This window comes from Cydia strobilella, chromosome 19 (assembly GCF_947568885.1).
Source record: "Cydia strobilella chromosome 19, ilCydStro3.1, whole genome shotgun sequence".
In the NCBI taxonomy this organism is placed as follows: Eukaryota; Metazoa; Arthropoda; class Insecta; order Lepidoptera; family Tortricidae; genus Cydia; species Cydia strobilella.
The window spans coordinates 2667081-2679007 of record NC_086059.1 but is presented as its reverse complement, the minus strand read 5'-3'; the positions used below and the strand labels follow the sequence as shown (position 1 = coordinate 2679007).

Genomic DNA, 11927 nt, shown 5'->3' with positions numbered 1-11927 from the left:
CGTACCAATGAATATTTCGGAACTTATATACGAAAAATCATTTGATATAGAGATGGGCCGAATACGAATATTCGGTTCAGATCATACCGAACCGAATATTCGGTTGGGCTGAAACTACTTAAAACGCTGAAACAAAGTTCGTACAGGTCCGCAATCTGCACTCCGCACGTGTTTTTGACCTTTCTTCTCTGGACCGGCCGTGAATGTTTATGAAAAGAAACGGAACCATCTCATGCCTGACCGCGAAGTGCACCCGCGCGAATTTGTTTATTCGGTTAATATTCGGCAGTTCGAACCGAACTGTTCGGCCGAATACGAATATTAAAATATATGCCTAATACTGAACTGAATATTCGGCCCATCTCTAATTTGATATTTACCATACGCTTTTCGGTGAATAAAACATCGTGAGGAAACCACAATAAGCAATAAGGCCTAGTTTTACCCTCCGAGTTGGAAGGTCAGATGGCAGTCGCTGTGGTCGCTTTCGTAAAAACTTGTGCCTACGCCAATTCTTGGAATTAGTTGTCATACGGACCCCAGGCTCCCATGAGTCCCAATCCTCAATACTCAAAACATGCTCAGAAAAATTATTCGCCTGTCAGTTCAGCTTCATCTCATAGTAAATGGAAATGACTCACAAAGGTAAATTCTCTATGATATGAAATATGTGAATTCCATTGTTTTAGTGCAGCAATGCTCAACCTGTAGCTCGCCAGACTATTTTAGGTGGCCCACCAGGTGATCCTGGTATAGATCCTCTGATCACCTTCAAACAAACTCATCTTGCCGACGGAAGCTACAAGGCAAAATCGTTTTTGTGGCACATAAAAGAAAGGTTGAGTAGCGTTGTTTTAGTGGATATGGGTAAGAATTAAAAACTAGCTACATTTTACAGTTAACAATTATGATTTATTAACATCAGTACTTAAAATAAATGCTCAACAACATGTTGTCTCAAAGAACTTACTTGTTTCACTTCAGAAGAGTGACTTAAAATTATTGTCAATTCTCACAGAAGTTTCAAGTGTCCAGTGATTTCATCAATAACTTCTTTAGGAGCTGGCCCTACTCCCAGAACAGTTATAGAATTGGGGGCAATTTGAGTGCGCCCGGCATCTCTGATCATTGAAGTAACTACTCCCAGTTTCTTTGCTTTCTCTGCTAACTTCTTTATTTCATCAACGGAGTCTGTTTTTAAGGCGATCTTGGCTTGTCCGGTCATCTGCCACTGCTCTAAGCCTTCTGGGTCCTTCCGCTGAGCTTTTTCAAAGGCTCCTACTGACGCATGGCCACATTGAGCTGCTATTTTTCCTTTGGACATCTGCAAGTCTGTTCGGACCACTAGTACGAGTTTGTATTCGGACCTGGATTTAAACTGCAATAAAATAAAAATAGTTGTGTTTATGAAAAGAAAATCATGGGACAATCTTATTCAAATCAACTTAGGTATAGTTTAAGACTCAAGAAAAACATATTCGGTTCCCTTTACTGCATACACAGTTATAATCAAATCTATTGACAGATTAAAGTTTAATTTTAAACAAATATTTTTTTATGTCATGAAGTAAGGGGTTAAATCTAAGTCTTAGAAAAATGTATCTAAATTGTTAACTTTTGTAATGTCCACAGAAAAGGCACCTTATTATTTAAATGTGAAGTTGCTCTAATTACCCATGTCTCACTATAAAAACTAATTACAATACATACTAGAGCAAAAAACTGGGTATAAACCTTCATTGTGTGCCGATGGTCAGTAACAACAAAAGAGGCATCAACAACACTTTTATGACAGTAGTTACCTTTTTAATAATTTCCACGGCTTTGCTCGTGTTTGAGAATACTCCGAGATATTTCCTAAGGGCAAACAGGGACAGGCCTAGACAAAGACCGCAACCCAACCCGGAGAGGAATGAAATATTCAGTTCCATTTTTCGTTTGGTAGAAATGATTGAAGTTTTGAAGTAGATCTAGATTTGATCTATAGTTTTTGTATTAATCGATTGATCGCTGCTGTATGTATTGTACCTAAAACTCCTACAAGTAATAAAAAATAACCTATCTGGGTATTTACGACGAATGCATTGCAAATGCAAAAGTGACAGTTAGTGTCAAGCTGTCGACTGTCAGTGAGTTGAGTTAAAAAATGTTGCGTTCACATTATTATTATGTGAACGCAACAGAGTGAATGTGAATGCGAGAGAGTTTGTCAAAAGACTGTCTCAATTTCAAACATAGACAGAGAGAATCATACTATCTTTGTCTTACACTAGTACTAGCACCCAAAAGAAAAGGACGAGTATAGTTTTTTTTGTTCTTATTTACTGCCAATTTGGTTTGACCAACTATAATAACCATTATAGTGTAACCCGTTCGAATTAAAAAACCGCAAATCGATGTACAGGTTAGCCGTTTGGCACACGCATACTAGAGGTCAAAACAAAATTTTTGACCCGCAGTTCCTAGAAAAAATTCCCAGTAATTTTGAAAATGATTTCATTAAGAACTGTTTTTAAATATTTTTCATGTGTATAATTTTCCAATATTACAATATTGAAAAATTAAAAAAAATCTAAATAAAATTATTTCCAAAATTGCTTTCTTGGGGTTAGATAATAAGATATTATGTATCATTTGTGGTATATTGTACAAAGAAAAATCGATAAGGTATATCGTATCTGAAGGATACAACTTGGATACAACCTTGATATTTTGTGTCAAAAACTAAACAAACTATACCAACTGATAAAAAGACGCAGTTAAAGGGTTAAAGAGGTATTTCCCGTTCGATATATGGATATTACGTATCATTTTATGATTAATATGTACCGTATCTGCAGTACAGTTCCATAAGTCTCGTAAAATAGGTATTGAAGTAGAACTGTGTCAGTTTGTAAAATTGAAAAATTAAAAAAAAATTGTTAATGATATTATTTTTAAAATTGCTTTCTTGGATATGAGGATATCACGTATCATTTGTGGTATATTGTACAAAAAAAAATCAGCCATATCGTATCTGGAGGAGCCCAAACTTGGTATGTTTCGAAAATTCTTTTTGTTTTAATAAAAAAAAATGGCCGAAATGTAATGATGTGATATATTTTTAGAATCGCCTCAAAAAGCCCTTTCGTATGATATCACACACGATAGGTTTTGGTTTTTTTTTTTCCATACAAAAAAATAATGTTTTACCACTTCCCCCCGGGGAATTTTTTCTAGGAACTGCGGGTCAAAAAATTTGTTTTGACCTCTATGCGTGTGCCAAACGGCTAACCCAAGGCTAACCTGTACATCGATTTGCGGTATTTCTTTGTAATTGGGGTCGAGCGGCTTCCGCTATTAATAACAATGAGAGTGATGCATATTGCATACATTTACACAGTGCAATGATTAAAAGGACGAAAGTAAAGTAAGAAAAACGTAGAGAAGAACAAAAAGAGAACCTTGATATACCTATTTTACTTAACTCATTAGGGCCCTCCACACTCGTGCGCAAATCGCGGCGCGAAGCCGCGAACGCGAGTGTGGAGTCTAGTTCGCTAATCAGCGAATCGACTCCACACTCGCATTCGCGGCTTCGCGCCGCGTAGTCTGGAGCGCGCTTTTGAAATAGAAGGTAGGATCCTATAGAAGTGGCTTACCGCGTGCGCCCGTGAGCCCGTATGCAATGCGACAATATCCACCTATTGGTCGACTAGATTTGTAGCCCACCACCAGGGTAAACCATAAGGGCCCTCCACACTCGTGCGCGAATCGCGGCTTCGCGAGTGTGGAGTCTAGTTCTCCACACTCGCGTTCGTGGCTTCGCGCCGCGTAGTCTGGAGCGAGCTATACATATTTACGGTGGGGAATTAAAAAAAATGTGAGACAAGGACAAACAATAACAATAATAACGCTTTCTCTGCTACTCCTACTGAGAGATACATAAGACTATCCCGTTCTGACAGTTCCCCCTGCCCCCTACACTTCGCGCTGGCTCTATTTCGCATAGTAGGGTCTGACATCTAGTGGCATAAATCTAAAAAAGGAAACTTGACATAATGCTTCGCGCCAATGAATAGGGGGCTTCTGTGCTGCCATCTACTGTAGGTACTGGACTCAACAACCTCCCGCCCGTTGCCAAGCAACGTTCTCTGTTTATTTGCGTTCAGTGACGTTCAAAGTTGACGTCTTTCCAGCTGTTTGTTACCGTTTTACATTATTAGCGAATATTAACAATGAAGAAGATGTCGCTGAAGGATTTGGCGCCCATCGCCATACCGCACGGGCCTCCGGTGGAGTGCGCCGAGGAGTACTACAACTCGCTGATGCAGAGTTCCATGATTGTGAAGTAAGTTTCGTTAATTGATTACTTCAAGGGCTCATTTCGACGGCGCGCGAACTCGCAAGCGATTTTATTTACACTGTGGAAGCTCCAACGCTCCAAGGGGGGCCTCGCGCGAGGCCCCTTCGGGCACAGTGAAACAAAAGATTAGTTCACGCTACTCCGCTGGCTAAAAAATAAGTGCATTCCCGTTGCCAGGGAGGTTTTGGCATTATACTGAGCAACTTTTACTATGGGACTAACTCTGAAATCGCGAAAAAAAATTTGGCTGTTTTATACATTTTGGCTGGTCCATTTCTAATCTATGGGTCAATTTTTTTTTCGAGATTTCGTGGTTGGTTCCATGGTAAAAGTTACTCACTATAATCCCAAAACCACCATTATATAAGCAACCACGAGGATAATATTGTTGTCTTTTACGTACAAACTGCATGATATAGGTACTTACTTAATATATTTCAAGGGCAGAGATTCTAATCCTCCTAATCGTTTTGTGAAACGGCTGTTAGTTTCGGCGCCCTGAATTTACGTCATGTCACGGTTGCTTTCCTGGTGATAAAATACACAATTCTAGTATAGGTACTACTCTGATATTAAGTATTTCTGTAAGTTACCAAAACTGTCTAGTTGTAATCCTGCCTGCTAAAAGCTTCAGATATTAATGGTTTTTGGCCCAGCTTAAAAAATGACTCGATTCAGAAAATACCCAGTATGGGACGTCGCGCGCCCTACCCCACAAGTCCTGATGGAACAAGCGAGGAGGGATCTGATGGAGGCTGAGGAGAAACTTGCCGAAAAGCGAGAGGAGGAGGCTCGCAATCGCGCCGCCATGGACATCAAGTGGGGAGAACTGCGTGCTAAGGAACTGCTGCTGAAGGAATCCTTCATTAGCTTTAACAAGGTACCTACCAAGGAACTAGTAAGACTAAGTGTTGCATGGATTTGCCGAGAAGCGAGAGGAGGCTCGCAATCGCGCCGCTATGGACATCAAGTGGGTAGAGCTGCGTGCTAAGGAACTGCTGCTGAAGGAATCCTTCATTAGCTTTAACAAGGTACAACACAACAGAGTTAGTAGATTAATGCTGCACGTGATAAGAAGCCCCTTTACTCTGATTTTGATTATTCCGTTTCACTCATTCATTATTTCGTTTGTAGAATATAAAAATAATCAATTTTATTTACATGAAAGGAAAATTGGAAAAATTCACCGCTTCCGCAGGACTTGAACCTGCAATTGGTAACCGTCCAATCGCACTTACTACCTTATTTGCGATTCACGCGCTTCTGGTAGGCTTCTGTAGCTCAGTTGGTTAAGAGCGATTGGCCGGTTTCCAAAGGTCGCGGGTTCAAGTCCTGCCGGCAGCGGTGAATATTTAAATTTTCCGTTTAAAACAAAAAATAATTTGTAGTATCGCTTGCAGACGTATTTGCTTGATTAAAAATGGGTTTATAAAATAAATCAATTACTTGCGTCAGAAAGCAAGTATCAAGTGATGATGTCTGAAAATGAAGTATAGTATGCCTTATTACATATATTAATAACGGGTCACTCACGTATTTAAGTTGAAAAACGCTCGATATGTTTCACTCCGTACCGAGTAGTGTCATCAGGAGCCCCGTTACCCGTGACCCGTGACCCGTTATTAATATATTTAATATTTTGTTTATACAGAAGTTTTGTTTATAGTATGCCTTCTCTACAGTAAGTACGATCCTTTTATGCCGACAGGGGTTTTAATATTTTTCACAGTCATCCTACCGGACTGCGCCAATGAGGTGCTATTTATTACGTTAGCTTCTTATTTATCGCATCATTATTTGATAAACTTCATCCCTAAATGCTTAATGATCGAACTTCAGCAAATTACGTAAATATATTGAAATGATGAGTACTTTGTTATACTATTGTCTATTCAATCCTTCATTACCCCAACCCGTTAACGTTTTAGAAGTGTGGAAGTCGTGAACAAGTTCTTCGGTTAGCAATAATAAAACCGTTCTTCAAACTTGACAGCTTTTTACTTTCCTTCACACAATATTTAATTATTTACACAGAAGGTACAGACACAGTTCGGAAGTAAACTATTCCTGCAGAAGCTGAGTGCTAACAGTATTTAAAATAAATGATTAGGCAAAATATGCTAAGATAATTTTCTTGACGTGACAGAGCATTGACACACAAGACAGCTCGACAGGCCTGCGCGTCAGCCAGTGCTCGCCACAGAAGGATGTATTCAAAATATTTTCCAATTACCAGTTCATTAGAGAGAATCAAGAGAAGCGCAACCGCGCCGAGCGCAAGATGGCCGCCGACGAGGAGGCGCTAGAACGGAAGACGCGCGAAACAGAGGCCATGCGCCAGCGCGTGGAAGAGATGGAAGAAGTCAGGCTTATGATGGAGAAGCAAGTCAAGGACTACACTATCTATGAGGTGAGTTCCATGGTAAAACATACCTCGGGGTTTTGGGTGCGGGAATATGAACACTATAAAAATAGGTGAAACCTGTAAAAAAAGAAACTACATTAACATTTCTAAGCATTTTCCTTCATAGTTTGGTAACTATTTTACAATAAACAAAGTTATAAATACACGAAATCATTCCCGCACCCAAAACCCGGGGCAGGATGAGTACGAACCAGCTTTCGAGCGATAGCAACGTACAATTCAGACCATGAGCATTAGTGTTCACGAGATAGATGAAATCGGGGGGAGGGGCATCCCAGGGGAGTGGGATAAGGGCAGGAAGAAGAAGAGATTAGATGAAATCGGATATACCTACCTAGAGAACATCGACATACATAAAGGGTAGTAGGCTGTAATAAATAAAACTATACACCTATGTTTTTAGTTTCTAGATAGGCAGAGTTTGTAGATAGGACAATAAGATTTTTTTTCTTCGAACATCGACCCGACTCTCTCGATATGCTTATTGCGTACCTACATGATATGAATACCTAGTTTCTTCTTTTCAGGATTACTTGATGGCAGTTGTGAGGAACTATCCAGAATTCAAGCAACCTCTGGATGTTCTCAATCGATATGAAGCTTTAGGTGAGATACACTAGTAGCAAATTTAGATTTTACGGGCTATGTTTTTACGGTTGCGTCAATTAATTAAGCATATGATTCACCGATCAAAATTGATTCTCGATTCTATGGGTAAGATTATACTATATTTATGTCTTTTTGTAATTATTCTGCAATAATCGAATAGGGTATTTGACTGTATTTAAAATAAATCATTTTACACCATGCATGAAATAGAGCACCAAAAGATTAGTAGAGAAACGTAGACAGCTGTTATTTTTACACACAATTTATATTTTATAAAACTATAAAGAGTAGGAAATTTGATTGTGACGTCACATGTCAGTGTTTCATATAAATTCCATAGTAGCAGAATCGTTTTGACAGTTCGAAAAAAGAAACTGATTTTACTAGTAGTCAAATACCCTATTTTAACAACTTTATGGCTATTTTAATCCTGGGATCTTTTAAAGGACGTTTCACTTTGAAAATGTTTTTTAATCGAGCGATAACAACTTTAAGGTCCCTCCACACTTATGCACGAATCACGGCGCGAAGTCGCGAACGCGAGTGTGTAGTCTAGTTCGCTAATCAGCGAAATCGACTCCACACTCGCGTTCGCGGCTTCGCGCCGCGTAGTCTGGAGCGAGCTTTATATCCATGAAATTTTTGATCCAGCATTTTTTCAAAGGGCACTCTAATTGAAAATCCTTCTTAAAATAAAAGCGCAGTTAACAAACTATTATTATGCCGAAACTTAACTAAAGGGTTACTTAGGGTTACCTGTAAGGATAGTTGCTGTATTTAATAAAAAAATAAAATAAACTTTTTTTAGCCGCTGCAAAAAGTACACTAGCCGACCGACAAGAGCACGACCTGGAGGTGTTGGAAGACGCGAGGAAAGAGATAGCATCCCTTACCGAGGAGAAGAAATTGTTCATCATGGGGCTCAACAACAAACTTGCAAACTTGAGGGTAAGAGAGGGAATCCTGGCCAAGATGGGACACACTGACGATAGTCGTACGTATGGCGAAGAGAAAGAGACAGTAGAACACCTTATGTGTGATTGTCACGCCCTCGCCAGAAAAAGAATGAAAGACTTTGGAACCGGCTATCTGGAACCAAAGGAATTCAAAACGCTACCCATGAGCTCCATCAGCTCCATCATCCGGCATATGGAGATGGTGTGGTGGGAATGAAGCTCTTGAGTAGCGGACGGATCTTTCCTAGGGGGTAACTGCACAAAAGATCCCTATATATGGGTCGAAGTGTATCCGCAAGGGCCCCCGAAAACCATAAGATAAGATAAGAGGGTAAGAGAAGTGTTGTCAGAGAGAGCTTAGGATCTCTAGGAGGAAATTGGAAATAATTTAGGGAAAAGGCTCAGTTTAACAAAAATCTGTCAACAGAATGATGAATTGATTCTGTCATAAGGATAAGTCGTTCATTTAGATGACAAATTTTAGAGGATGGATCCGCAAAACGGCCTCCAATTTTCTATCCCAAAGATCCCTGTCTGTTGCAATTGATGCTCTCTAAAAATTCTATAACAGACCGGACCTGACCTTAATATTTTTCAACCTAAGCTTAATAAAAACCCATTTTGTCTAAAAACTTCTACTTACTGTAAAATAAATAGAAATCAGGAATGTGGGAAACTCATGAAACTTTGACGCCAACGTGCACTTGAAATTGTTGGATGTATTCAATAGCGATTTAATCAACCCAGCCAGCTCAGCTACCTTGAGAACTTCCTTTGGATATCTCCATCAATTTGTTTGTTATCAAACTATAAACTACCAAGCTTTTACCACTGCACTGAGGGGCATAGTTTAAGAGAGGTATAATTCTACTGTGTAACTGTAAGGTATAAAACCAGGGTAGTTCTGAAAATGGAGAATATCTATAAAACCAGAAGCACTTCATACTTTAGTAACACTTACGCTACTGCAACGCTAACGCTTATCAAGGCATCTTGCTTACTGTTGCTATTTACATTAGAAAGTCCTTCTAGTTTAGTACATGTTTGCCATTAAGAGTTTTGAATGATTCACGGTTAGTTTCACTAGACTTATATTGAACGTCACCCGTTAACAAGATGTATGTAACTGCGTCGAAATATCGGGAGCTCATAAACAATTCAAAAGGTAATCACGGTCTATATCCCGGTCAATATAAGTCTGATGTTTGCCATTATCGAAATTGGCGGGTCGAAGTTATCCCAATGCACCTTTTATATTCTCCCCATCTTAGTAGCGTAAAAAATTGTTGGTAACATATGTGACCTGAAACATTTCGCAACGTACGTTCGTTCCAGTGGGAATACGATCAAGTCCGCAACCGCGTGATAAAATGGGAACTGGCCCTGCACCGGTTGAAGGAAACGGCTGCGATGCGTCACGTCGAGCTGTGCCACGTCAAGGCCGCCATATACAACCTCTACGTCAAGATCTGCAAGAACAAGGGGCTTTCTATTGAGGTAATATTGTCAAATGTCCAGTTTACGTTCGCGTAATGTAAAGCGGACTTTACGATTTCAGCTTTATCCTACCAGACTGCGCCAATAATATGTTTTTATTTTTGTTTCACCCGAATAAAGTGAAATGCATTTTGTACATTAAGTACAGCATAAATATAAACATAAAGTATTTCATCTTCTTTCGGTACCTAACTTGTTTGACGATGCTGGTATAAAGGGGTCGTCCATTAATTAAGTCACACGAATTTATAGGATTTTGACCCCTCCCTCCTCCCCTTGTCACACTTGGTCACATAATGGCAAACCCCTTCCCCCTGGTGTGGCACCCCACATTTATGGCAATTTAGTTTTCAACGAAATCGACATTTCGAATTAGGTATTATTATTTGAATAAAAATATTTTTGATAAAAAAATATTAGTAATTTTATAACAAAGAAAATTACACGAATAAAAACGATTATCATTCCAAAAACTGGTTATTTAAGTAGTACTATTAGTTATTCTGTGATTTAACGTAGCAGCGAAAACATATTTAAAAAAATTCGGTTATTGATGAAATTTAAGTCACAAAGTTTGCGACTCTCCCCTCCGCCTTGTCACAACATGTCACATTTTCTTGACCCCCTATAACTTAATTAATGGATGACCCCAAACTTATTCACTACATAGTATAAAACAAAGTCGGTTCCTGCTGTCTGGATGGATGTCTGTCCCTTTGTACGCTTAGATCTTTAAAACTTTACGCAACGGATTTTGATGCGGTTTTTTTTAATAGATAGAGTGACTCAAGAGGAACGCATTGCACCCGTGCGAAGCCGGGGCGGGCCGCTAGTACCGTATAAATTTCTTCTTCTATAAATCTTTCTTTTGAAATCTAGGTGAAGCCACACGATTTCGAGCAGCAGTTGGTTGTGATCATGCGAGCGTTACTAGAGCTGAAGAGGATTCACAGAATCGCAGCCAAGCGCTCTAAGGAGAAGTAAGTTTTATGGCAGCTTTTAATATTGATTTGATACTTAAGGATTTGCCACACTGGATGCGTTCTGCCGGCAGCGGTCAGGTCAAACTTCAACTTCAAAGGTTGCTGTCAATGTTGTTCATAAATAATGCGGGTTTGACCTGACCGCTGACCGCAGAACGCATCCAGTGTGGCAAATCCTTTAATGAGGAATGGGGAAATGACCGAACGGGATAGTCTTATGTATCTTTCAGTAGGAGTAGCAGAGAAAGCGCTGCAATAGCAGGACAAACAATAGTTTGTCCTTGTCACAGTCTCACATATTTTTTTATTCCCCACCGTAAATTTAGTATGGTTTATGGTGGGCTACAAATCTTCTCGACAAATCATGTTGTCGCATTGCGTATGTTTTGTCCCTCACGGGCGCACGCGTATAGCTGATCTATGTCATGCTAGGTCTATGGTCTTTACCCTCTACGAAAACTTATTGACAACTAGGTAAATGTATTTTTCTTTTATTTTGAAGGGGTGATGCAGAGTCCGCGCTCCAGTCTGCCAGCTAATTTAATTTAATGTTTAAAATCTTAATATTATCATTAATAACATTAACAAATCATGGCCAAATTTGTACGTATGTAATATATAACTTTTTCACCTCAGCAGCTCGAACAAGCCTACTTTTAACAAAGTAGCTTTTAATTTTGTGAAGGCCATGAACTGCCACTTCATACTTCGGGGTCTATTACAAATTCGAAATACATTTTAACCTTTAATATGTTCTCACTACTGAGGTGAAAATTTATATTTGCAACACGAGAGCAAAGTTATTTTACATCTCGTGTTTTTGGATTCAATTATAGAATCTTTCACTTACTCGGGACTCAAAATCAACACTCGCAAGAAAAACCAACTTTCCTCTCTTGTTGCACAAATAACTATTGTATTGTTCTTTATAAATGTTTTCCTGATAAAAAAAATCATGATATATGACATTAATTTTTATTCTGTATTTAAAAAGACCCACTGTTTAACCTTTGTGCCGCTATTGACTTGATATGAAGTAGGTACCTTTCGTACTCGTGCCCCATCGACTTGACTTGATATGTTATACGGGTTGTTTACGTGCAATTTGTGAC

General features: G+C 39.2%; 3 protein-coding genes across 3 annotated transcripts in view; 2 read left to right on the top strand and 1 right to left on the bottom strand.

Moving 5' to 3' along the window:
- Positions 1–11927, top strand: part of LOC134750032 (putative metabolite transport protein HI_1104) — a 397448-nt gene that overhangs the window by 69395 nt on the left and 316126 nt on the right. The gene's annotated exons all lie outside the window — the stretch shown is intronic.
- On the bottom strand, positions 891–2084 carry LOC134750366 (peptidyl-tRNA hydrolase 2, mitochondrial-like). Its single transcript, XM_063685527.1, has 2 exons — positions 1803–2084; positions 891–1378 (listed from the first exon to the last, which is right to left on the bottom strand). Exons 1-2 carry the CDS (start codon positions 1929–1931, stop codon positions 1013–1015), a joined length of 495 nt encoding a protein of 164 aa, XP_063541597.1. The 5' UTR covers positions 1932–2084; the 3' UTR covers positions 891–1012.
- On the top strand, positions 4188–11394 carry LOC134749999 (coiled-coil domain-containing protein 42 homolog). Its single transcript, XM_063685051.1, has 8 exons — positions 4188–4330; positions 5024–5225; positions 6582–6755; positions 7298–7376; positions 8188–8327; positions 9671–9832; positions 10712–10812; positions 11318–11394. The coding sequence occupies exons 1-8, from the start codon at positions 4218–4220 to the stop codon at positions 11352–11354; spliced, it is 1008 nt and encodes a 335-aa protein (XP_063541121.1). The 5' UTR covers positions 4188–4217; the 3' UTR covers positions 11355–11394.

Coding starts and splice junctions, on each gene's coding strand:
- LOC134750366 (XM_063685527.1), bottom strand. CDS start 1,931: ATGGAACTGAATATTTCATTCCTCTCCGGGTTGGGTTGCGGTCTTTGT. Junction 1,379..1,802: donor CCGTGGAAATTATTAAAAAG/GTAACTACTGTC, acceptor ATTTTATTGCAG/TTTAAATCCAGGTCCGAATA.
- LOC134749999 (XM_063685051.1), top strand. CDS start 4,218: ATGAAGAAGATGTCGCTGAAGGATTTGGCGCCCATCGCCATACCGCAC. Junction 4,331..5,023: donor CAGAGTTCCATGATTGTGAA/GTAAGTTTCGTT, acceptor GACTCGATTCAG/AAAATACCCAGTATGGGACG. Junction 6,756..7,297: donor AGGACTACACTATCTATGAG/GTGAGTTCCATG, acceptor TCTTCTTTTCAG/GATTACTTGATGGCAGTTGT.